Source organism: Rhinolophus sinicus, linkage group LG02, assembly GCF_036562045.2.
Source record: "Rhinolophus sinicus isolate RSC01 linkage group LG02, ASM3656204v1, whole genome shotgun sequence".
NCBI classification, from domain to species: domain Eukaryota; kingdom Metazoa; phylum Chordata; class Mammalia; order Chiroptera; family Rhinolophidae; genus Rhinolophus; species Rhinolophus sinicus.
The window spans coordinates 176,718,008-176,745,557 of record NC_133752.1 but is presented as its reverse complement, the minus strand read 5'-3'; the positions used below and the strand labels follow the sequence as shown (position 1 = coordinate 176,745,557).

At 39.4% G+C, this 27,550-nt stretch overlaps 1 protein-coding gene across 1 annotated transcript; it reads right to left on the bottom strand.

The window, feature by feature from the left end:
* Positions 1-867: 867 nt before the first annotated feature.
* Positions 868-27,203, bottom strand: LOC109459656 (antigen WC1.1). The gene is made up of 14 exons (XM_074326100.1): positions 27,079-27,203; positions 21,506-21,820; positions 16,119-16,427; positions 15,714-16,031; positions 12,751-12,843; positions 12,359-12,673; positions 10,941-11,255; positions 5,283-5,324; positions 4,876-5,190; positions 4,619-4,651; positions 4,087-4,224; positions 3,563-3,649; positions 2,052-2,198; positions 868-1,066 (listed from the first exon to the last, which is right to left on the bottom strand). The coding sequence occupies exons 1-14, from the start codon at positions 27,143-27,145 to the stop codon at positions 951-953; spliced, it is 2,610 nt and encodes an 869-aa protein (XP_074182201.1). The 5' UTR covers positions 27,146-27,203; the 3' UTR covers positions 868-950.
* Between the last annotated feature and the right edge of the window lie 347 nt (positions 27,204-27,550).

The following is a 27,550-nucleotide window of genomic DNA, read 5'->3' as shown; positions in this document are numbered from 1 at the left end:
TGGCATGCAAATAACTGAATTTTGGAAACTTTGGTATAGCTAATAATGAACCAGTAGTGTTCTTGTAGGCAGGAGAATTACATTGTTTGGCTTGCCTGCTCCTCTTCCCCCAGCTTTCTTTTTCTCTCTTTTTGATATAACTCCAGTAAACATGTGAGGATGGTTTGAGGTGGGAAGAGTTCAAAGTAAATACAACCACTTAAAATGCTTTTCAATTGGGGAGGTAGGAACTGTTGGGTGTCTAAACAAATACAGTCAAAGAAGGGAATGGAAAACAGATAATAATAGAAAAGGATGGAAAAAAATGGAATTTTTGAACAATAGAACGTGCAGTTTGATAGGTTAAATTTAGGATGTTGGGGAATAACTAGAAAAGAGAAAAGGAAGTTAAAGTAAAAGATATTGTTAGGTAGTAGTCGATTTTTGTTATTAATATTCCATAAAAATGTGTGCAAAATTATAAGAGCTGCAACATTTCTCTTCTACCTGACCAAACCTCACTTTGAACTTCATTTCTAGGTTTTATAGAAGATAGGTAGAATATTTTGGAATTTTCAAGTATGTGTTTCTGAGTTTATATTCCTAAGAGTAAGCCAGATTTCAGTTTTATGCTATTCAAGATAAGTGTGAACTTCTCTGTACCTAAAGGAATGCAACAGTATATAGTCTGAAGGGAGATAATAAAACAGATTTTTTAACTGAGATTTCACTTGGAGAAAGAAGAATGTTTGAAGACTGAAGTTTCCAAGGTCAGTGGGGGTGACTATGTCTAGATTCTTAAGAGAATAGCATTCATCTATGAAGCTCAGAGTATTTATTATGAATAATTTCTTTTTGTCTTAGACACATGTAAAAGCTTTGCAGTAGTGAAGAAGACAGAATTCTCATTTATTTGAGAAACAATATTACAGAAGGATTCTTTGAAAAGATACTTGCACCAAAAATGTCAACTACATGGTGCTAAGCTCAACATCATCATACCCAGGGTCTTGGCTCAGGACCAATGAGGATCCTTTCTCTCCCATGCCAGAGTTGATAGCTTCTCTAGGAGACTGAAGAAAGATGCCTGAAACAGTAAGGAGAATCTTGGTTTCAGCGGTGATAGAAAGACAGGACAGAGTCCTCTGGTGGAAGGAGACTAGTACATAGTGGCTACAAATTATCTGTGGGGGCCCAGCACTTGTCTGAAATGCTAGATAGGACTACTTCATACTGACTCAGCTACTCTGTGTAAAGTCTTGTCTTGATCTCTACAGTTGGAAAGGAGGTGGATGAATAATGTCAAGGAGTGGAAAAGAGATATGAATTCTCTCTTCCACACCAGTCTGGTCTGATTTCTTAAGGAATGGAGGAAAAAGATGACCTCTCCTCAACACCTTGATAACAGATAAAGTCTGACCTAAAAGTATTCGTGAGGACAATTTGGGTCCTTTGTCAGATGCCAAAAGAGAGCAGCTCAATCAAATCCCACAGTCTTCTGCTCCTCAGGGACCCCATGCTCACATATAAGCAGAAAGCCTAGTCCTATGGATGAAGGTTTTCATCTGCCAATTTAAACAATGAGAGAAAATTGTACCTTAGTTTTCTTCTGGTGCTGAGATTTTATGACTCTCCAAGGCCACTACACATGCTGCATTAATAGTGGGCAATGTCAACTTTAAACACTTGGTTACATGGTTTTCCCAAAACAAAATTTTATAGCCCACAAATTTAATTTACATTGATATTAAAAAAAAACAAAAACTTTCCAGATTACTTTTCACAATCTGAAAGCCCTCAGGGTATAAAAAAATGGGAACAAGCCTCTGCAACTCATAGACATGTCTATATCAATTGATGGTGGGCATAGTCACAGAGAACACAGTATGTTTCTCCTCTCAGAAGAGGTGAAATAGCTACACTATACCTGGGATAAAGAAGAGCTGATCTTATCTAGGTATACAAAGCTACTCAGATTCTTATGCTAAAGAAAAACTGGCTACTGATGGGTCCAAACTCATCTTCTCCATGACAAGGAAGAAAGACTATTGGAGACAGAGCTGTTCACTCACCTGTCTGGTAATACCTGGCACCACCTCCCTCCTCTGGGAAAGAATAAATCTCCCTCGTCCCAGGAAGAGAAGGAATTTCAGGAACAGGCAACTCTTCAACATCATCGTAATCATTACCTGTGCCATTGACATGCTGACCTGGAGACTCTGAAAAGAGATAAGGACTTAGGTGGAATAGCAAAATGTGGGTTGGACTAGGTGATGTCCTAAGTCCCTTCTAATGCAGGGATTCTAATAGCTAATAAATATAGATACCATATTCTAGAATTATCTCAAAGGCATATATTTAATCTCAATAGTCTCAGAAATTACTTAAATCTTCTAAATATTCCAATATATCAAAGTCAATAATAATTTTCTAACATGGCCTCTCATACCATAAAATATCCACAAAAGCTATTTTGCTATGAGTTTCAGGTACTATTTTCAAGTATATGATATGAAGTTATAACATATAATATGCTCATATCAGAGACAGAGAAAGGATGAATATGGACCAAGAGAACCCAGGCTGTCCATGTGCCTTCTGAAACTGTGGGAGACACAAAACTGACAGAGAAAGAGAAACCTGGATATCTATTACTCAGAGACAGGAGATCTCACTAGTTCCAATCACAGGAGGTCTGGCTTTGAATTCCTTCTAGTGCTTGGTTGGCTTTAGGATCGAATCCCCAGGAGCCATTCTGGACAAGCTTCATCCCAAGAGCTGTGCATCTTTACTATCTGGAGAAGGTCCAGAGGGACATTCTCCTCTCTTAGGTCCCTTGTAAATAAGAGCTTCTAATAGTTGGTAAGTACAGGCACCAAGCACTCAATATATTCCAGTGTTGATTACAAGGAATTTTTGGTCTCAATATATACATGATCCACTAAATGATCCAAATATCATACTATCTCAGGATCCAACTGTACTTTTCAATGTTCTCTCTTGACACAGAATTTTTGAGATGATCAGTTCCAGACGTTTAAAGGAAAGGCCTTTGAATCCATAATAATAGAAGCACATTTATAACTGAGTAGAAGTAGCTGTGGATACAGAGAACTGAGTTTGATTTTTCCCTTTCTAAGGTCACAGAGTGGGCAGAGAGAGAAAAATTTGTTGTGAACTGGAGAGAAGACGTCCTTGCCATCTTAATCACAGGAGGAATTCTCCTCAGGTGAGATTCCTCCTTATTATCCCCACCATCCAAGGAAAGACTTCTCTCTACTATCTGGGGTCTTCATTCTCCTCATGTCCCCCTGTATAATATGGCAGCTTAGTCACTAAGTCATCAGACAGGTTACCTGGCAGGGAGAAAAACATCACAGACAAACAGAAAAATCTTTCCTATCATAGGAGGCCTAGTGTTACAGTTCAGAAAAAATCCTGAGGCTTCAGACTTATAGAGAGTGGGCTTACAGTTCCTACCTTAGGAGGCTAACCATGTGAGGTTGGGTAAGTGGTTGGGTCTGTACTTGTTGAAGATAAACCATAGCCATCTCATGAACAGAGGGGAGGGCATGGAACACACCTGGGCTGTCCAACAGGTCCTCCTTCTCTAGGTAATCAATCTCCTGGTACAAGGCCTCATCAACAGCACCTTCAAAAGCAGGCAAGGCTGGGGAAAGTGGCATGAGTTTAGAGACTGCCCTGGAGATACTCCATTTACTAATAGACAAAGCCTTCAGTGCCCTCCAATGCTCACTCTTGGAAAAACCCCTGTGGACTGCTAGGGCCGCTTTCTTAGCCTTGTGCCCTTTAGGGACAGAACAAGGTTTCCTGACCCTGATCTTGATCTTACACTGAATTCCACTGACACTGTTCACACAGGAAGTCATAACTTTTTTTTAGGAAGTCATAATTTTTTAATAGTTTTACCTTCAACCCAGGACTAAGGATTCAATACTTTCAAATCTTGAAGTCTATAGTAGAGAAAGTGGAGTTTTGCCAAGTAATGGGGTTGAAGACCAATACTTGTGCACTTTTCTTGATATCACAACTGGTTCTGTACCCTTCCCACTACTTTTCAGATTATTTAGCATCCTTAAGGCCCACCTTGGTGCTCTCCTCTCCATCTGTGAAGTTGAATCCCCAGGATGATAAGGACTAGGAAGAGAAGGGCACTCAATATGATACAGAGGATCTCAGGTAGGGAGAAGAAGCCAGGTACTGGAGCTGAGCCAGAATTGGTACCTGAGGACAGAAGAGGTCATGAGATTTTAGAGAGGGTCATAAGCCCATGAAAATACCCCTTTACCCTAGTCATCTCCCGAGTCCTCAAGACCATGAAGTCACCATTCAGGTACAACGAATCTGCTTGAACTCCAAGACGTGATCAACCCAGGTCCTGCCCTGAGCGTTGTCAACGAGAACTGAATCTTGTTCAAGGAATTTTTATAAAATGAAAACTAGTAAATCTTTGGAACATTACAGCTGCCGCAACTTCATAGGAGTATAAATACCTGATCATTAGGCCTTTACTAAATGGATATGGTTGATTTTGCCAGAAATATGTAGATTCCATAGTGCAAGTCCCTAAAAATATGTGTGTCTCTTCTATCACATGACCCAGAGCAGAACCACTTACTTCCACGAGTGGGGCGAACTGTTGTTCTCTTACCTGGAGAGAAAAGGATGATGGGATCATTGTCCTGAGTTGGCCTGGAAAAACCATAAGGTTATATCTACTATTTCTGCCATATTGGTTATTTCCCAGATATCAGGAGATCAGGCAATAGCCTCTCCTGTAGCCAGAGCACAGAACAGCAGGTTAGCCTAGGAAGCTCTGGGTGCAAACTCACACCTCCTTCAATTCTAGCCCAATGTCCTGGTCCTTCCACTCACTTGAGCACCTCACGCCAGCATCCTCCTCATGCTTGCAGTTGCTCTGCCCCCAGGGCTCCGTAGCACAGGCCCACAGGGAGGACTCCTTGCCGCTGCATTGCACCTGGTCCAGCCAGATGTGCCCGTTTCCTGGGCCAAACGCTGCCTCCTGCAGGGCTTCCAGAGCAGAGCCACAGCCCAGCTGCTGACACACCACCTCGGCCTCTGCCAGGCTCCAGGAGTCGTCACACACCGTGCCCCAGGAGCCATTGTGCCAAACCTCCACTCGCCCTGAGCACTCAGTGTCTCCTCCCCTGAGTCGGAGCTTCTCTTTGTCTGAAAAGGCAGCAGTATGTCCTGTTTCCAGACCTGATGGGAAGGAAGGAGCCCCTGGGAGCCAAAAGGGGAGGTGGGAGAGGCTGATGTACCTGTGCAGGGGGCAGCCGTTGGACAGCTCTTGGGTCTCATTCCTGCAGAAGCAGACAAAGGGGAAGCACTGGATCAGGGACAGCTGTGGTGGTGGGGTGGGGGTCTTGCCTCAAACAAGATTATTTAAGGTCTTTGGCTCAGTCCAATGACAAGCGAAAACGCAGACTTCATGATTAATATAATGGGCTGAGTTACTGAGACATTGACTGAATCCTAGCCCTTATCACCAGCTGAAGTTAATTAATATGTTTATTTGTTTATCACTTACCATATTCCACAACACACACACACACACACACATACACACACAAACACACACCCCTGAATGAAAGCTCCACTGGAGCAAGGACCTTGCATATCTTATTCATCTCAGTGTTTCTACTATTAAGACAGTGACTGGCACATTGTATGCATTCACTCAACAAATATACATTGAGAATCTTATATAAATTCTATATATAGGGGCTTGATAAATATTTACTGAATAAATGAATAGATGAATAAAATCCAGTGAAGTATAATTCACTAAATTCTTGCTAATCAGTAAGATAATAAAAGAAATATAAATTAATGATAATGGCTTGTGGTAAAAAAGAGTGGATATTAAAAACAAATAAGTCCAGAATTATAGAAGTAATTTGTGTTCAATATTCTGCTTATACTTTTAAAGGGAAATTATATAACAGATTGTAAACTTTCCTTATCTATTTTTCAGTGTAATATATGGACAAACAAAGGAAATTACTATAGGGACAGAAACATTTTTTAAAGTACTACAATAAGTAGAATTTAGAGAAAGATTGATGAGTAGACAAACAGCTAGCTAGTCAGACAGAAATGTCTGCATAAGACACAAATAAATATACTAAGAAAAACTACATTAAAAGGACTCAAGGATGGGAACAAAAGAAAAACACAGATGAGAATTGAAACCAAAGAAAATAGACATAAATTCAAAACAACACAAGAAAACAGAAGTGTACATGGTACTTGCCATAAAATATCAGAATTGGCCTATCTTTCCATATCATCCTATCAAACCTCCTTTTTTATGCAGAGAACATCTCTCAAAATGATGGCATGACCCCTCAGGTGGTTGCTTACTTTCAGGACTGGAGTCTTCACTACTTCTCAACTCATTGTGTTTGATTATAGAAAATTCTCATCAATAGAAGGTCTTATAGTTTAATGTCTCTTCAGTCTTCCACAGGAGCAAGAAAAAGAGGTGAAGAAAGAGAGGCAAGAAAGGGAGTGAGCCTCTGCTTTTGAAATATCTATTTCTCTCAGCTGTGGATTTCAGGCAACTTGAAGCATATTGTCCAAGTAATACCTGATTGGTGTGTGTGTGTGTGTGTGTGTGTGTGTGTGTGTGCATGTGTGTGTGTATGTGTGTGTGTGTGTGAAAGAGAGCGAGAGAGAGCACGAGAAGAGACAAACCAAGGGGCAGGATAAAACTGTTGAAAGGAAAGCACTGTGAAAATGCAAAAGAAGGAAAAAAGGAAGGAAGGAAGGGAAGGAAAGAGGGAGAGAGAAAGAGGGTGAGGAAAGGAAGTAAGGAAAAAGAAACCAGAAGCAAAGCAACTGTTATCTTTATTCAGACTTCAAATATCTTAGGATGATATCTGTGGGATTTGTAAGCTTTTCGATTTTGGAATTTCTATGTGATTTGGCTCTAGCTTAATAGTCAAGTTATTGAAAAATCCCAGCATCTTCTATCTAGATATGAAGAAGACAATTAAAAATAATTAGCCATAGAAAGTAATTTGACAGTGTCCTAACAGTTGTGTGTGTGTGTATCCTTTGATCTAATAATATCAACAGTGGGAGTAATCCTGTAGCAATAAACTCACCAGTATGTAGAGCTACATGACAAAAATACTTATTACAAAATTATTTGTAGAGGAGAAAAAATTGAAAATAATCAGACTACCAATAAATGAGCTAATGGTTATATGAACTGTAGTATCAACATCTCATGAACGAAATATTTCCCACTATCACTTTATTTTTTTGATACTTTTATTTCTGGTTTCCACCCTCCACTCTCAAAAGTATTCTTGTTAAGAAACTTGATGACAGACATTGATCTACATCTATTAGGCAATTCTCAGTTCTCATTTATTCAATGTCTCAGTATAATTTAACACATATGACGAATCCCCTTTCCATGAAACTTTTTTTTTTTAACCTGATTTCCAAATACAATATTTTCTGGGTCAGAAATTTTTTCTGGGTCAATAATTTCTGGGTCTTATTTCCTTGTCAGCTTTGCATCAGACTCCATGACATTTCATGAAGTACACTACCCAGCTTTTAAAAGTTAGTGTTCCTTGGATTCTATTCTAGGCATGCTTATTTTCCTAGTGATCTCATCCATGCTGATCTAAACATCTCTATGAAAACTCCCAAATTTATATCTCCCACCCAGATTTCCTTTCTAAATTCAAATCGCATACTTCTAAATGCCTAATGACGTCTCCACTTGAGTGTTCTCATCCGCTTGAAATTTAATGTATCCAAAACTGAGCCCATATAAACGATAAATGTCTAATGATTACATTGTTTTGTACACCTGAAACTAATGAAAACATCTTTTGATACAGGATAAACAAAGGATGCATGTATATTTTCCCTGCAATAATCCTTTGTTTATCATGTATCAAAGGATGTTTTCTTAATGCAAAATTGATTAACTTACTTCCCAGCTTAAAAACCTTTCAATTAGTTTTGATTACACGTTCATGAAAATGTCTTTAATTTTGACTACACAATCAAAAAGGTTATCCATTCATTCAAGAACCATTTCTAAATGTCTAGTACGCCAGGTACTATCTACAGCACTGATACACAGCAGTGAATAAAATACTCAAAGTCCTTGATCCCATGGAATTTACAATCTAATAGGACAGATGGATAATAAACATGAAAATAAATGAACGATCATTTCACATAGTAATAAGTACTATGAGAAGCATAAAATATGCTATAAAACGTAAAATTGTTTGGGCAGAGGAATTAAAACCCTGCAGGAGAGATATTCAGAAAAGCAATCACTGTGTTCAGGGATAACCATGGATTGTCAAGAGTATAAAGACTGTTGGGAGAGGTAATAACATTTAAATTGGTATGAGGAGCCTCACCAAGGAAATTAATTTAAAGTGAGAACTGAACGATGAGAAGTTGACAGGCAAGCAAAGCAGATAGAACAACTAGTGCAACATTTTAAGATGAATAATACCATCTGTCCGGTAAAAGAATACTGAGGCATTAAATGATGGCCAGCCTGCCTTTCCTTACTCCCCCCATGCCTGTACATTTCATAAATACAAAGAGAGTCAATATGTATACCCGCTGTGTAGAAGAGTAACAGGAGAGGAAGACTGAGGGTGGGTAGGGGAAGGAACATGTATGGCTTTGTCCACCAGTGTAAGAAATCTGAGGTCTATCTTAAGTTCAATAGAAAGCCACTGGAGGCTAAAAGGCAAAAAACAAGATACAAACTAATTTTTAAAACTCTCTCTGGTAGACAGAGAAACAATATACTGTGGAAGAGAAAGAATATAGCATGGAAGAGAAAGCGTGGACTTAGGTGACCACTAGCAACTATTGGTTAATCCATGTAAAAAAGTGCTCTTTTCTGGACTAAGATGGTAATGAAAATAGAAAGAGTAGAAGATTAAAGATCTATTTAAAGATAGAGCCAACAGAACTTGCTGTTCTATTGGAATGGCAGGGAAGGGAAGTGAAGAAATAAAGGTTGACTCCTATATATTGAGCCTAAGTTACTACGTAATGGTAGCAACATGAACTGAAATGGGAAATATAGTGAGGTACAAGGAGTGAGTAGGTAAAATCAAATATCATGCTTTGGACTAAATTTGAGTGGCCCATTGACGTTAAAATGGAGATGACAGGTAACAAAAGCATATATGAGTTTGGAATTAATGGCAAAGATTAGCTGTGGAGGTATATATTTGGCAGCTGTAAGTATATAGATGTCATTAGGTCATGGGCCTTAAGGAGGGAGTATAGATAGCTAAGGAAGAGTAGAGAGTCTGATACTGAGCCCTGAGAGTGTCTAAAATCTAGAGGCTGAGCACAGGAGTGTCAACCCTATAAGAATAAAAACAACAATCAGTGAGGGAGACTAAGGAGAACAACTAATGAGACAGCATGATTGTATGGAGGCAAAAGAAAAATTGAGAAGGAAAGAGAAGTCAACCTACTGAATGCTGCTGACAGGTCAAGAATAATGAAAAGAGAAAGATTCGCTATATTTTATTTCCTTACTGATTCTGAGAAATGGTAGAGCCTAAAACTTAAATGGATGGGTTAAGAACAGCATATGACACAAAAGTATAGATACAGTGAATGATTAATAACAATACTACTTTGGAAAACAGCTGTGGAGAAGAGAGAAGAGGGATGGAGAGTAGTAGCTAGGGAGGGAATTGGGGTTGAGGAAGAATGTTGTTTGTCTGGTACTTTTCAAGATGTGTGACACTCAAGCTTATAAATATACTGATGAGAATCAACCAAGAGACAGGAGAAGTTGATGATGCTGAGGAAGAGGGCATAGTTGAAGAACCTAAGACTTTGACAAGGTAAATGTTACTAGGACCTATAGCCCATGCAGAAGAGCTGGCCTAAGGTAAGGACAGTGGCAACTGACCTTGGAAGCCAAGTAGAGAGCATGTGCACAGACCACAGGTCAGTAGATTTGGTGAAAGGAAGATGAGTTTTCTCTGTTCTAATTTTTCTGTGAGGTGAGACGCAAGATCATGATTTGAGAATGGATGGTGGGAATCAGGTTTTGACAGTGTGAGGACAGAAAACATGTAAAATATAATTTTAAACAGAGGGCAAGCACAGTACAGTAGCACTTAGGGGCAGTATAGAGTGCCCATTAGAGATTGTTTCTCTGTCTACCAGAGAGAGTTTTAAAAATAGAAGTAGTGGGTGGTATTGCCTCATGGTGTGAATTTCAAAGTAACTGGATGTGGAGAAGAAACAGAAGAGGAAGTGTTGAAAATGACAACTGAGAGCAAGGAGCATGCGTAGTCAAAGTCAGGAGCCAGAGAAAAGTCTGTTGAAAGACAAACAAACACACAGCCTCTGGTTGATAGGGAAATCGGTGTTTTCAGGGAAAAGCCTGGTTTTGATCAGAACATAAAAGTGAAGGAAATATTGAGGGTATAATGGAATTGGAAAATAATGGGCTCCAAATTCTAGCAGGCTCTGAAGATTTGCGGGAGTAGAATGAGGGGAACAGAGAAGTACACAATAATAAGGGAGAAAGGCACAGGGAATAAGAGATCAGCCAAGAAGACGGATTCTGAGGGCCTCTTACAAGAGATAAATTCAAGCAGAAAGATATGAAGAACCTAGGTCACTGACCTCCCAGCAGTTCCCCATTATGTGGCAGCCAACAGGAGAAAAAAAAAAACCACAACATTTTTCTTTTTAACAAGTCTGTTTTCTTGGGCTGTGCCCAAGAAAACAGATTGCAACAAGATTGCAACATATGGATTCAATCATTTTTATCCATTTAAATTTTGTACGCTTATCTTTAAATATCACTTAGATTTGAAAATATGAAATCTCACTAACAACATCCTGCAGGGTGGGACAGACACATAGAAACCGGCAAAATTCACCTGCACACGAGATATAAGCTTCCTCCTTTGAAGAACATGAACTGTTTTTCCAAGGGTCAGAAGGACATTGCCAGAGAGAGAGATCAGTTTTCCGACACTGGATTCCATCCACCCACCGGGGTCTAGAACCTTTCCTAAAATGAACAGAAGTGTTAAGGGTCCCACTGTCCCCACAGCCAAGCTGTCTGCAGATTGTGGACAAGGTCATGGCTTCCATGGGGCTGTGGCAGACACTGCCCCAGGTCCCGTGGTAGAAAACTTCCAGCCAGCCAGCACACTCCTGGTCGTCGCTCACCATCCTAAGGGCCAGGAACTCTAAAATAGAAAGGGGGAAAACAAGGCACAGTGAACATTCCACTCAACGATCTAGTTTTTTTCTCTCCCAGAGATTGTGAACACTTATCGCTGACTCTGCTGAGGAAGACCTCAGAAGACTGAAATTTGTCTCCTTTTTCCTTGACTTTGTTGGTTTGTGTCTGTTTATTTCTACCACAATGATGCAGTAGAATATGAACTGAGAGGAGCACCAACCTGGACACTGCACAGAGGGAAAGCTGAATCTGCTTCCTGACAAAACCTCTGACAGAGTATGTGAAAGGGAGCACAGATAGTGGGTGGTAGGCAGAATGACAGACGCCCAAACATGTCTACATCCTACTCGCTGGAACCTGTGAACATATTACGTTTAATGGCAAAAGGGACTGTATAGTTATTATTAAGATAAGAACCTTGGGAGGTGAGATTAACCTGGTATATTGTGGACTAACCAGGTGAGGCCAGTCTAATCGCATCCTTTTTCAAGCTATTTTTAAAAATGGATAAACTTTCCCTTCTTCAGTCAGAGGGAAATGAGATTAAGAAAGTATGGTCAGAGGGAGGCAATGTTCTTTGTTTGAAGAAAAAGAAAGGGAGCTAGGAGCCAAGCAATGCATACTTCCTTTAGAAATAGAAAATGCAGGGGAAAGAAATCATCCCCCGAGTCTCCAGAAAGAATGCAGGACTGTTGGTGCTTTGATGTCAGCCCATTGAGACCCTTGTTGGGCTTATAATATTTAGAACTGTAAAATAATAGATTTTTGTTGTTCTAAACCACTAAATATGTGGTAATTCATTACAACATCAATAGCATCTCAAGATTTTACTACCATAGGTAACTGATGAGTGAGCCCTGTTTTCAAATGGAAACTCTGTAGGACATGGGTCTGCCAGTAGGTATTTTTGAGAAGGAAGGAGCAGAGCCTCAGTTGCTGCAGGAGGAACTAAAAACACCAATCTTCAAATCTGCTGGAAAGACAGGCACTGTGGAAGGAAGCTTCCTTCTCCTCTGGCCCATTTCAGCAACACCCCCTCAGGGCTCAGACTCCATCCTCAAGAGCCCCACTTCCTCCCAGAGCCTATGGACAGTGTGCAGCACAGACCTGAGCAGATGACCCCTGCGTCCTCCTTGTGCCAGCAATTGTGCTGTCCCCAGCCCCGGGAAGGGCACTTCCACAGGTGGGACTCCTTTCCCGTGCAGTTCACATCATCCAGCCAGATGGGGCCTGATCCCTGCCCGAAGTGAGCAAAGGCCGTGGCATTGAGAGCTTCTCCACAGCCCAGCTGTCTGCACACCACGTGGGCATCATTCAGGTCCCAGCTGTCATCACAGATGGTGCCCCAGGAGCCCTGGTGAAGGATCTCCACTCTGCCAGCACAGCGATTACCACCATTCACCAGACGGAGTTGTCTGCTCTCTGAGGAGAGAGAGTCATGCCAGTGGGGCTATTAACAGGGAAAGAGAAGGGTTTTCTGGGCCTGTGGGACCCCTCACCTGAGCAGTTGGCAGAGCTCTCCTCTGAGGCTGCAGAGCCTGCTGGTTCAGACATGGAGTCATCACACTGGGGCAGCACCTGGGTCTGGTTTCCTACAGAAGACAGAGGTTTAGTTGCGTTGAAGAACAGGAAATGGAATTAAACTAAGTAGTGTTTACTATTTAAAATATACTATAATTATATGATTTAACAAACAGGCACCTGAAAACTGCAGAATACACATTATTCGGAAGGGTATGTAGGCCATTTACCAAGATTGGTTGTATGCTATAGCAAATATAAGTTCCAAAAATTTTTCAAAGGAAAAATGAAGAAAAAGTAATAAAAAAATCATTTTTGACTGCAGTAGAATTAAGCTAGAAACAAACGAAACTAGTATAATCACCTGTATTGAAGTGTACTTTTAGTGCAATAAAATACACCTATATTAAGAGTACATTCTGGTAAGTTTTGACAAATTTGTATACTTATATAATCTACCACCTCAATCGAGATACAACACGAATATGAACCCAAAAAGTTTCCATTTGTCTTGGCAGCCAATATATCCTCCACCCCACAACCTCAGTCTCAGGCAAACATTGATCTGCCTTCTGTCACATAGTTTAGTTTATGCCTTCTAGAAAGTAATGGAATCATATAATATGTATCCCTTTTTGGATGGCTTCTTGTTCTCAGCATGTTTTTGAGATTTATTTGTGCAGTTACATTTATCAATTGTCCTTTTCATGGTTGAAAAGTCTTCCATTGTCTGAATATACTACAATTTGTTTATTCATTCTTCTGTTAATAGAAATTTAAGGTGTTTATACTTTCTAATATTGTTAATATAGTTGGTATAAACATTGATGCTGAAATCTTTCTTGTTGTTAGTTGCAGGTGTACAAAACAATGTAATAGTTAGCCATTTATCATTTATACCCCTCACAAACTGATAACTCCCCTCCTCCAATCTACTACCCCTCTGACATCGCGTACAACCATTACATTTCCACTGTCTCTATTCCTAATTGATGCTGAAATCTTTCTGTGGACCTAGGTTTTTATTTCTCTCAAGTAAACGTCTAGTAGTAGAATTGTTGGGTAACATTTTAAGTGTACGTTTAACCAAAAAAGTTTTTTTCTGGCTTTTTCAAAGTGTTTGTATCTTTTTACATTCCCACCAGCAAAATATGAGAGCTTTAATTGTTTCACATCCTTGCCAAAAATTGGAATGATAAGTCTTTTAACTTTAGCTATTCTAGTTAGTGAAGTGGTATTTCTGCTTATACTTTAATTTGAATTTCCTTGATGAGTAATGATGTTGAGTATCTTTTAGTTTGATGATTGGCCATCCGTATATAGTCTTTTGGGACATGTCTCTTCATAGCTCTTGCCCATTTTTAAACTGGGTATTTGTCTTATTTTTGAGTTGTAAGAATTCTTTACATATTCTGAATATAAGTCCTTTGTCCCATACACATATTGCAAAAATTTCCCTATCAGTTGAACACTTTTTCATTTTCTTAATGTTGACTGTCAAAGAGCAAAAGTTTTTAATTTTGATGAAGTGTAATTCTTATTTAAATACTTAATGCCTTTGTGCTTTAGAAAAAGGTTTGCCAACGCCAATATCACAAAATTTTTCTCCTATGTTTTCTTTTAGAAGTTTAATTATTAAAAATTTTATATTTAGGTTGGTAATCATTTTTTAAATCTTTTTCAATTTTTTTAAAATTGAAGTTTATTGGGGTGACAATTATTAGTAAAGTTATCATTTTGAGTTCATTTTTTTGGTATGGTGTGAGTAAGGGTTGTTGTTCATTTTTTACCCATACAGATATTTATTTATTCCAACATCATTTTTTAAATGACTATACCTCCTCCATTGAAATATTTTGGCATCTGTGTTAGTTTGCTAGGGCTGCCATAACAAAGTGCCACTAACTGGGAGGCTTAAACAACAGAAATTTATTTTCTCACAATTCTGAAGGCTAGAAGTCCAAGATCAAGGTGTTGGCAGGGTTGATTTCTTATGAGAGCTATGAGGGAAGGAATTGTTCCAGGCCTTCTCCTTGGCTTATAGATGGCTATCTTCTCCCTGGGTCTTCACATGATCTTCCCTCCATGTGTATCTGCATCTTAATTTTCTCTTCTTATAAGGCTAATAGTCATATTGGATTAGGGCTATCCATATGACCGCATTTACCTTAATTACCTCTTTAAAAGGCCTGTCTCCAAATACAGTAATATTCTGCGGAATTGGGGGTTAGGACTTCAAGATATGAACTCTGTGTGTGTGTGTGTGTGTGTGTGTGTGTGTGTGTGTGTGTGTTGTGGGGGAACAATTTAGTCCATAGCAACATTTTAAAAAATATAATCAACTTATTACACATATATTTGGGCCCATCTCTGAATTCTCTGTTCTGTTCCATTGATCTATATATCTATCCTTACTCAGAGACAATATGGTTCTTCTTTTTCAAAATTGTTTAGTGCATTCTATTTTGCATAGATTTTAGAATTGGCTTATAAATTTCTACCAAAAATATGGTACCTTGGCTGCTTTTGTTTGTGTTAGTGAAGATAAAAATAAGAGAAGCAGTCTGAAACTGCAATCGCCTCAGAGTTATAGTTGGTGATTTACTCACCAACACCATAAAGGAGTTGGGTGTATGTCTTCTAAGATCAGAATATGGTCCTTGTCTTACTGATGATCACTAAAAAGATCCTGCATGTTGCAGGAATTCCTAAAACAGAAGACTATTAAGTCAAAGTTTAAGCCACTTTGCGGGACAGTATAAACATTTTTTTCCAACTCCCTTTTGATAGATTTTGTTCATGGGAGATCAAATAGATATTTTCTTTGTACTACTTTCTGCTGAATGGAAGGGCATGTCTAGTATTACTCAAGATCCTCAATTTGCTGCAGATTTTGTAGAAATGTGGATAGAGAGACAAACTCTCAATCTGGTGCTCTTACCTGAGCAGATGACAGAGGCTGTGTTTCCATGGGTACAGTCAGGAATGCCCAGGGCAGTCATAGGGCAATTCCATAAGAAGGACTCAGCCCCTGAGCAGTGAAATTGGGCTTTCCAGATCTGATCACCTCCTTTCACAAAGTATGCTCCTTTTGGGGTAGAGATGGCGACTCCACAGCCGAGCTGACGGCAGACAACATTGGCATTGGCCATAGTCCAATGGGAAGCACAGAGCACTCTCCATTCTCCAGAAATATTTATCTCCACTTGTCCTGCACATTGAGAAGTGCCATTTTTCATGAGCCGGATTTCTGTGTATGCTGGTAGGAGAAGAGAGGATTTTAGCAAAATCTCATGGTTTCCCAACAGAATATGCAGGGAAGTTAAAGTCCTGCTCTACATCTCACCTGAACACACAACTTGAACAGTTCCACTGTGCTGACAAGTGCCTCTGGGACAGGGCACTCTAGGGCAGAACCAGAGGTTTGTCTCTTGCCCCTCACACCTGAACTCTTCAGCCCAGACCCGTCCACCTGACTTTCTGAAGGGCACATCCACCAGGACAGACACAGCCTTGCCGCACTGCAGCTCTGCACAGATGATGTGGGCAGTGGGAAACTTAAAGTTTCTGTCAGACACTGGAGTCCAGTCTCCTCCAGAACGTACTTCTACTTGTCCTGAGCAGGGTCCATCCCCTCTGACCAGATGCACAAATCCTAAGAAAACAACAAACTCAGTGAGTAATCACGATCATGGTTTGGCAACTGGAGACAAATCACATGCAATGATGTGAAAGTTATTTTTTTTTCCCCAGGGGTAAGGCATGAACTGAGACTCTGACCATTAGTGTCAGAATTGCATTTTCATGAGTGAGTTTCTAAAGAGAAATCCAGAAGGATTTACAGGGTCAGTTTGGAATGGCTTGAATCCCAGGAACATACACTTTTAGGTTGGTTAGAAATATGACTTCCTTGTCTAGGGGCCTAGAAACTACAGGGCCCATGGAAATTGCACTGTAATGGGCTTTCAAACTGGGTGCAGAGGTATGAAGAGCTGAACTAACCCAGAGTGAAAAACAGCCATAGGATTCAAGAGGTTAGAGGGCTATCAGGCTGACAAGGTTAGAAGAACATCCTGAGATTTCTTGGGCTAGAATTCTGAGCAGCTTTCTCTCAGTAGCCAATCTTTAAGTGACTGAGGGTAGGGAAAAATGAGGGCTGGATTCATGAGTGTATGCCTAACAGTAGACAGACTACAGTTCAAGGGAGGAAATATGGATATTATAACTAGTCCAGTTTTATGATTTCACATTTTACTTTTCTGATAATTTTTGATGGTGAAAAATTCAAGGAATTTCTTAGGTGAGCTGATGGTAAAAGAAGTTGCCCACAGATGAGTCTGAATGTTAAGAAAGCTCAGAGTGTCATAGGAGCATAAGTGGCTGGTCCTAACCATCTCTCTTGAAACCCTAGTGTTTGTCAATGAAGCTGAGAGACTGAGCTCTCAGGGGGAGTATGCAACAAAGCCGAGTTTGCTGATAACTTCAAACTAGGGTTTTTCCTTCCTAGACGTGAGAATCTTATCAAATGCTAAAGAGTATAGTAATTGATGTATTTTAATCTTATTTTTTGGTAAAATGTGTATTCCTCTCTTATTTGGATTCTTGAGATAAGAAACCAGCATGTTATACAAAAATGAGTAAGAGGAAGGAAGCAGAGAGCAAAGAAGCAATAATATGGAGATTTCAAATTGCAAAAGCCTCAATATGGACGAAAGATATAAATATTTGGGGAAATATTTGCTGAACAAGTTTTTTAAATTAAATGTATTGGGTGACATGGGTTAACGAAATTATATAGGTTTCAAGTGTACAATTCTATAATACATCATTTGTATATTGCATTGTGTTTACCACCCAAAGTCTAGTCTCCTTCCGTCACCGTATATTTTACCCCCCTTTACCATTTTCTGCCTCCCCACTTCCCATTTCCCCTCTGGTAACCATTAAACTATTGTCTGTGTCTATGATTTTTTTGTTTGTTTGTCTGTTTGTTTATCTTGAGGGTAAGAGGGGTGGGGGGTGGGAGATGAGGATAAGAGGGATCAAATATATGGTGATGGAAGGAGAACGGACTCTGGGTGGTGAACACACAATGGGATTTATAGATGATGTAATACAGAATTGTACACCTGAAATCTATGTAATTTTACTAACAATTGTCACCCCAATAAATTAAAAAAAAAATTTAACAACACACTGCGCTTCTCCCATCCACCGCTAAACCTGTTCCCCTTTCCCATTTTTCCCACTGCACATGAAACAACAACAACAACAATCACAAGAGCTATAAATGGATAGAAAGGAGAATCAAAACAAAAAGCACTGTTGTAGAAGTGGAGTGTGTGTGGGTTATGAGGTAGGTTACGTTGGGAGTGGATAAAATATGAAACTGAAAGAGGGAGACCAAAGAAAAAAAATCATGTTCATGATTTGGTCATTCAGGGACCATATTTTAGACAGAATGAAAATAAAATAAAATCCCAAATCATAGAGAACAGTTTTTAAAAATAAGCTTGCCTGGTTTCTGAGTGTGATCATGATTATTTATGTACATGGTAGAATCCTTCCTAGTAAAAGACTCTGATTAATAAGCATGCCAACTTTGAGGCATGCATGATTGAGTTTCAGAAATGTTCTAAAAGAATAAAAAGTCTGCCACAGAGAGCAAGAAAGCAGAAATTATACCACAGGAATTAAAGACTTGAAGGATAAGTTTGACATCTTGTACAAGAATGAATGGGTGAGAAACAAGATGACCTGCTTATTTTATATTATTTATCCATTTCTATCTCCCCAGAGAAGGTCAGGTTAGGACCCTTCATCTAATCTGGTTGGGAGGTTGGTCATAGGCTACTCATTCTAGCTAAATAATTTTTTTAAAAAATTAAAGTATGGGGCAAAGGGGGTCAAATATATGGTGATGGAAAGAATCTTTTACATAACAAGATGTTGGTTTCCATATTAATCCCACGAGATTACAAATTTAGAATGTACACTATTTTACTTAGTGTGACACATATATATATATATATATATATATATCAGACACTCAAATATATGCTGAATAAGCAATAAGGTCTTGTATAATCAGGATAGAGCCTTCTGAAGCAAATTTTTATTATTTTTAATTTTCTACTTGATTTTAAAATTCAAATGGAAGAATAAGTGTGTGAAAATTGCGAGGAAATTTATGAAGTGAAAGGCTGATGTAAGGGTATGAGACATTTAAAATATTGAAACCAATTATGTTTTTGTGTAACAATAGACTAGAGTACAATGGAGCAGAATATAAATACCTAAGACTCAAACACACACACACACACACACACACTCACACTCACACTCACACACACACACAGAAATTTAGTATTTGAAAAAGGTAATATTTTAAATCATTAGAGAAGATAGATTATTCAATAAATACTGTTGAAAAATTTAGGGATAGATTTAAAAACAATAAAATCAAATCTCTATATGATATCAATCTCCAAATATATTCATATCATAATAAGACACTGAGAGAAAAAATACATTATATGTTTCCTTTGAAAAATACAGTTGAGGCCTTTTGAGCCCCTTCTTTTGCTTCGCCTGCTCCAAACTTCGGAGTGTACCTTTTCTCCTAGTAATGCCGCCCTGGGCCTAGCCCTTTAGGCCGTTGAGCTTTTTGAGTCTTTTGAATCACGCTTTTGCTCAGACCCACTCCAATCCCTTTGGAATGTACTTTCTTTTCTAATAATGGGCCCTTTTCTAATAATGAGCCTTCTGCTTGGGCCCACTTCTATCTCTTTGAAGTGCACTTTTTCTTTTAATAAACTGCTCTTTCACCACTTAAAAAAAAGAAAAAAAAGAAAAAAAGAAGAGTTGATTGTAAAGAAGACTCATTTTAGGGCTCTTCTATTAACATAAATTTTTTCAGCATGTCATCTAACATGACCACACATTTCCATATTGACTAAAATCATTCACCTCTGTGATGTGATAGAGATCCTTTCATTTGTCTATAATTCTGTAAGGACATTTTACTATCTGTACAAGACTGTTAGTAAGAAGTGAAGTTTTAATAATCCAATAATTCCCTAAAGGTTATTTGAGGTAAAATAGAATTTGGGCTCACCACAGATAACACCAGTCAGAGGTTGTCAGCATGAACTTTCCATCAAGGTGTATCACATAAGAGAGGGTCACTGGAAGTCCAGAAATAGGGAAAAATTGAGCCTCTGATTGGGAAATGAAAAAGGAGAGATAAAAGAGGCTCCAAAAGAGTTATCTTTAAACTCTCTGAGCAGGTCTGATATTTAGGTGGGAAAAAGTTATTTGAAAGCACTATTGAGAGTCCATTTCATGCTGTTTTATTCAAAATACAAACATCTTTTTAGAGTTTGCCATGTTTCAAGAACTTTGGTAGGTTCTGGGAATGTAAATGTCAATAAAACAATGTTCTTATCTTTGTGGGGCTTTACTTCTAGTGGAGGAATAAAACAAGTAGACAGTTTTAAGCCCTTTGGAAAGCCCTCTGTGAGACCTGGATAGCACAAAGAAGGAAGCTGTGCATTTAGAGGGATATTTATTTATATGAATTAACCCCACCTAAGGCAAAATGAAAATTATGGTCAGATATATCCTTGTGTGGTTTCTTGCTATATAGATATTCTGGGTCCTTAGACAAATTACTTAATTAACATTTCATTACTGGGACCCTTTCTTCAACCATGCTGACCTTTTCTGACCTCAACCTTGAGTCAATCTTAGAACTCATTCTTCTCCTTTCCTACAATCATCCATACAGGATTTACATAAAGGTATACATGGCCTTCTCCACACCATACCTGGACCCTCAGTGCTGCTCAGAGAACTGTGTATGTGCGCTTTGTCACCTCCTATTGCCGTTCCCCTCCACAGCAGCTACTATAAGTCTCTTCTACTTTATTAAAAATTATGTTTGTCCTCTTAATCCCCTTTTTAGCAAATAACCTCCAAATACAATTCTCTTATACCATTGAGCAGTCAGGTATAAATTATATAATCCCTCACCATAAAACACATAAATTAATATTTTATTTCATGGCTTAGTTTCCCTCCAAAGTCTGATTTATACTGATTTTTTGAAAGGAAAATGGAGAGAGAATCCTTTCAAGTAAAAGTGGAAGGAGAACCTATGACTCAGAGTATTTTATCCATATTTTTCTGGTCCTATTGACCAAATAACTATGAATATTGATGTATGAATTTGCAAAGGAGACTTGCAATTTGGCACAAATTCATAAGTTCCTCTTTGATTTGTTTAATGACATTCCTTGTGCCTCTATTCCTACTAATCTAATGCAAAACAATGCCTTATACTATATATACAGAGATTATTCCACCAAAGAAAACACATCTTCATTCTTGTCCCTCCCTTCAACAGGCTCACTACAAAGGAGACGTGTGTGGTGATTTGCAAAAGTTGCACGATTACTAAAGTAAATTACAAAAAATTTATGAAGATTGATTTGAATTGGGATGATACTAGAATAAACTATTTAGACACTGGAGAAGGAAAGAATAACAGTTGAGACAATAAGTAAAGTAAATGAACTTTCACATCATTCGCAGATGCTTTGTGCACTCAGGGACAATGGGTAGGTTCTCAGACCTCTCTAGTCTATCCAGTTTCTGTTGCCCCAGTGATCAGATACCAGCTTCCTTGGAACTTTCCATTCCCTCACCCAATGGACAATGCACTGACCTTACCTGAGCAAATGACTCCCGCATCCTCTCTGTGATCGCAGTCATGCTGCCCCCAGCCCTGGGAAGGGCACTTCCACACATGGGACTCCTGTCCTGTGCAGTTCACATTGTCCAGCCAGATGGGGTCTGACCCTTTCCCAAAGAAAGCCAAGATCAAGGCACTGAGAGCTTCTCCACAGCCCAGCTGTCTGCATACCACATGGGCATCATTCAGGTCCCAGCTGTCATCACAGATGGTGCCCCAAGAGCCCTGGTGAAGGATCTCTACTCTTCCAGCACAGGGACGGTCCCCATTAACCAGGCGGAGCTGTCTACTGTCTGAGGAGAGAAAGTGATGCCAATGTGGCATTTAACAGGGGATGAGAAGGGTTTTCTGCTCCTGTGGGACCACTCACCTGAGCAATTGGCAGTGCTCTCTTCTGTGGTTGCAGAGCCTGGTGGGCTACACTAGGACCACACCTACGTCTGGTTTTCTAGAGCAGTGATCAAAGAGTAATATTGTTGAAAAATAGGAAGGACTAGGAAAAATTAAGCTGAAAATAATCTAGTGAGTAGTCTGAGTTAGGAATTGTTATATAGGTCTTATCAGAGTTAACCTTCTGATTTGTAGAGTTCTACAAGGCATCTGAGAAAGAAATACAGGAAATGTTAGAATCTCTTCCCTAAGCAGTTAAACGAGTTAGAATCACTGTAATGGGCTAGCAGCTGGATGAGTTTCTTATAAACCACACACATGTTGGTGCCATCAACCTGACAGTTAGATGAATTTGCTTAAAGAGAATGGAGTGAAGAACTGAGGTGAGCTCATCAGAAGCCTCAGAGAGTAGCCATGAATCCTATTCCACTCAGAATTGTTCTTCTTGGTATAGTCATTCAGAGCTGAAAAATGAATGGACCATGACACAGGCCATGGTCTATCCCAGCATATTTCACTTATGATTCTAGGCTTCAGACTCCAGATCTGGATACTGAGTTTCAAAAAATGTACTCCTCTTTGAGTTGATTGGTCAACCTCACATGAAAGATGATGTTAGGTGATATTGACCTTGGCCTGATTTCCCTGGGAGTCATAGAATGTTGCTTATTCCCCCAAACAAAGCTAACCTCTATTTGGACTTCATGTCAGGAATTGTTATTAAAAATTTGGAAGATCATGTCACAAACATGGCAGTATGAGGAGTGCGTCTTGAAATCTCCCCTGGAAGTTACAACAAATTGAACAGCTATAATTCAACAAATGATAACCTAAGCAACACACAAGCACCTCTGAGAGGTCAGTGCATTGAATCATCTGAAGGTGGGCAAATCGGGTGAGCAAGGGAGAAAGGAAGGGGGAAGTGCAGAGATGCTTGTCGCAGGCTGCAATCCAGAGTTCACTGCAGTCTCAGGAGAGGGAAGAATTCAGGCTGCAGGTCCACTCCCTGGGGCTCAAAGTCCTCCCTGAGGGATCAGCGTATAATACAGCTGAACCCAGTGCTTGGGGCAAAGACCTTGGGTGAGAACTATGGTTTAAGCCCTCACTGTCAGGCAAAAAACAGAAAAACAGAAAAAAAAGACACAGAGCCTGGTCAACTCCTCCCTCACAATACTCACCCCTACTCCAGTATTAGAACGGTAGCAGTGTCAGATTAAAGAACAGAATGTCTACAGCCCTGAGAACTGGAGAGATAGTCCTGCAGCCACAGATACATAGTCTGACTAATTCTGGCAGTAGAGAAGGAACTGTAGGGGTGAGACAGCTGTGGGCTGGAAGTCTCCATTGCTTGGAGTCACAAACACACCAGCCACCTCTCACAGCCCACCCTGCCCCCACCTTTCTGGGTAGATCCCTGCAGGGGCAACCAGAGCTGCTCAGACACACAGGCTCTACATTGGGCTGCAGAGGCAGCACTGGGGTTTCAGAAGCTCAGAACTCTATTGTCCATCACATCCTCCTATGGAGGAAGTGCTCTGAGATACAAGTGATCTGCTCATAGAGGAGAAGCCCACTTTCCAGAGAACATCCCCAGCCCCCCACTGTGTGAGAGGCCAGAACACAGTAGAATAGAAAATATAACGCCATGGTGTGAAAGAGAATAAAAGGCTGCAGCGGGAGAGAAAATCAAACATTCCACCGACTGTTGGTCGGGTTGCTGATTGGTGCAGCCACTATGGAAAACAGTATGGAGGTATCTCAAAAATCTGAAAATGGAACTACCTTATGATCCAGCAATTCCACTCCTAGGTATCTATCCGGAGAAATCCAAAACTCTAATTCAAAAAACTTTATGCACTCCTATGTTTATTGAAGCACTCTACACAATAGACAAGATGTGGAAACAACCAAAATGCCCATTGGTAGATGACTGGATTAAGAAACTGTGGTACATTTATACAAGGGAGTATTACGCAACCATAAAGAAGAAAGAAATCTTACCATTTGCAACAACATGGATGGACCTAGAGAACATTATATTAAGTGAAATTAGTCGGACAGAGAAAGACAAATACCATATGATCTTACTTATATGTGGAATCTAAAAAAAAGAATAAGTGAATGAACTAATCAGAAACAGTTTTGGAGACATAGAGGGAAAACTGAGGATTGCTAGATGGGTGGGGGTGGGGATATGGGGGAAGGTGAGGGGAGTCAGTAACCACAAGATGGCCATGGGGTTTTGAAAATTAATTTGGGGAATGTAATTAATAATGTTGTAAAGATTTTGTAGGGTATCTGATGGACACTTGTGTCATTAGGGAGACCACCTCAGGGATGATGTAGACGCCTGATCACTGCATTGTACACCTGAAGCTAAAGCTGAACAATAATGAATGTCAACTACAAGTTTGTTTATATATATATATATATATATATATTTACAAGAAGCGGAGTACAGCATTAGGAATAGAGACAGTGGAAATGTAATGGCTCTGTGCGATGTCAGAGGGATAGAGGATGGGGGAGGGGGGTTCACACAGTGTGAAGGATATAAATGATAAACGTCTAAGTATTACTTTGTCTTGTGCACCTGAAACTAATAATAATAATAAAAAAAAACCATGAGGTACCATCTACACTTCCTAGGATGGTTATAACCAGAAACACAGAAAAAAAAAGAAAGCAAATGATAACTACTAACCCAACAATATTAGTAATTGCATTTAAAGTAAATGGATTAACTACTTCAAGTAAAAGCCAATCTAGATTAAAAAAAAAAATTCAAGTAAAGGTTATGTGCAAGATACTCACCTTATATATGAGGGCAAAGAAATGTTGAAAGTAAAATAATGGAAAAAATGAAAAAATGTATTTAAATACTATATAAACACTAACTCTAAGTCAACAGGAGTAGCTATATCAGTATCACAAAAAGTAGACTTTAAGGTAAGATTTACTAATTGAGTTAAAGAGGGTATTTTCATGATTATAACGGGATAAGGCCTAATTAAGATATTATAAATATCAAAATCAACCATTATTAACATATGGCCCAAAGCCAAGGAACTGGAAGTTTTAAGAAACATAACAAGGCTATTTCTATTTACTTTGCTCATTTGTTCAGTTCTTTAGATTCCATATATAAGTGAGATCATATGGAATTTGTCTTTCTCTGACTGATTTATTTCACTTAACATAATGTTCTCTAGGTCCATCCATATCGTTGCAAATTGTTGCTAGATGGGAGGAGGGTGGGGATGAGGGAGAAGGGGAAGGGATTAGACAGCATAAATTGGTAACTACAGTATTGCCACGGGGATATGAAAGACAGTTTGGGGAATATAATCAATAATGTTGTAAAGATTTTGTAGGGTGTCAGATGGACACATGTCTTATTAGGAAGACTACTTCATGAATGGTGTAGATGCTTGACCACTGTACTGTACACCTAAAGCTGAAGCTGAATAATATTGTATGTCAACTATAATTATATATATATATATATATATATATATATATATATATATATATAGTCATGGGATAGGGAATATTATCAATGGAGTTGTAATAGATTTATACGATGTCAGAGGGGCAATAGATTGGGGGAGAGGGGTTATCATTTTGTGAGGGGTGAAATGTCTAACTATTACATTGTTTTGTACACCTGAAACTAATAATAAAAAAATAAAATAAAGAAAGAACTATAACAAGGGAGTGAGAAACAGAACTTCTTGCTCCTGTTGGGAGTAGAATTTCCCAAAGAAGAGAGACAGAGACTTCTGACCGGAAGGACTTGAAATAAAGACAGAGACTTCTGACTGGAAGGGCTTGAAATAAAGAGGAGACATGAGTTAGGGAAGGGATAAAGAATTGAGGAGTATTGCTAAAGCAGCCGGAGACCAAGGCTTACACCTAGAAGAGCTGGTTTTCCAGGCATGTGGTTGGATTATTCTCATTTCAGGAGCTCACACTGATATTTTGAGTCAAGAACCTAATGGAGGCTAGATTTCATGTAGGATCTGAGGGAACTACAGGGAGAAAACTCACCATAACGACATTGATAAGCATAGGATTCTTCCTAAATAGCAGATCCATTAGGATCTCAAGTACAAGCTCAAGTACCCCAGTGGGACAGGGAAAAATTGACCAAGAGAAGCACATCCTGAAGTCGCTAAGGCTGGATGCCTCTTCTGCTTTCAGTGCTAATATGAATCCATTTATGAACACTTATATTTCACATCAGTTTTCTCTGCTGCACAGTGAGGTCAGAGGACCATCAATCCAAGAGGTAGAAATGGAAAACATCACAGGCAGGAATACAAAGTTCTGCCAAGAACCCAATACTGGGGAAAAAGTACAGTAAAGCAGAAAAACCTCTGAGCTGTGGGTTTGTGGGGAAGAAAAAGAAGCTCAAAGTCAGGCTTAGACTGCAGGTGCAGGGTTATTGGGGGGTGTAATTACAGTTCATATTGGAAGTGCTTTCTTTATAGGCAGGAAGGTTTCCCTATCTGCCCTTATCATATACACATACACACACATCATCACCACCACTACCACCTCCACTACCAAGTGCACCAGTCTGGCTTAAAGAGTGAGTTCTATGAACTCCTATTTGAAAAGTTGACTTCCACTGGGCAGACATATTCTTATTCACACATTTAGTCTTCTAACTCTTCTCTCTCTCTCTCTCTCTCTCTCTCTCTCTCTCTCTCTCTCTCTTTCTCCACACACACAAACACACACACACATACACACACCCATTGGCTAAAAGAGCAGAAATACCAAAATACTGGTGGGGAGAGACATAATATAGAATACAGAAAGGACAGATGAGAGACGCAAACTGGGGTAGTCCCTCAGCCATAATCCATTACAGGAAGTGATCAGACATTTTCTGAGCTTTTAGATGTTGGAGAGGGCTGAAACACAGATTCAGGTCAATCTGAGAACACAGTTTACATCTCTGCAATATCTTACTTGGAAAACTGAATCCCCACGGAAGAAAAATCAACATTGATTGTCACTAAAGGTTATCTTTGGTCAAAACAAAATGGTCAATAGAAAGGCATTGTCTTTATAATCTCAGGGACCATTTACCCCCGAGTTTTAGAGCGAATCCAGTATCGCTGCTGATTTTACGGTGTAAGGCTATGCTTACCTTGAGCACTCGCTAGGACACTAAAGAGGAAAAAAGCAAGTCCTTGGAGAAAGCAGTGTCGATTCATGGTTGTTTTGACCGTCTTGTCTTCAGGTAATAGTCTTGGCTTCCTCACACCACGCAAGGAATCCTCCCAGTCCTTAAAGGGAGCTCCTACACCAGGAAGAGCATTACATAGTCCCACACCCTGACATCACTATCTTCCGGGAGCGAATAGAAACTCTGCTTAACATCTTCCCTACCATCAGAGACTATATAAAAGGAAACTTTCTGAAGTTCAAACACCAATGAGATGCCGAATCTTAAATATCTCCTTATATGAGATACAAGGTTTTCTGACATCAGGTGTTATTCTGCCCCCAAAGCTGATATGGTAAAGCTATATTTAAAAAAAAAAAATGTATATGTGGCTTTCTCTTCTCCACCTCAGAGGTCTGGCTCAATGACTGGTTCAGCTCAGCTGGTGAGATCA

Coding starts and splice junctions, on each gene's coding strand:
- LOC109459656 (XM_074326100.1), bottom strand. CDS start 27,145: ATGAATCGACACTGCTTTCTCCAAGGACTTGCTTTTTTCCTCTTTAGT. Junction 16,032..16,118: donor TGTTCAAGTTGTGTGTTCAG/GTGAGATGTAGA, acceptor TTCTCCTACCAG/CATACACAGAAATCCGGCTC. Junction 11,256..12,358: donor CGCAGGGGTCATCTGCTCAG/GTCTGTGCTGCA, acceptor TTTCTATTTTAG/AGTTCCTGGCCCTTAGGATG.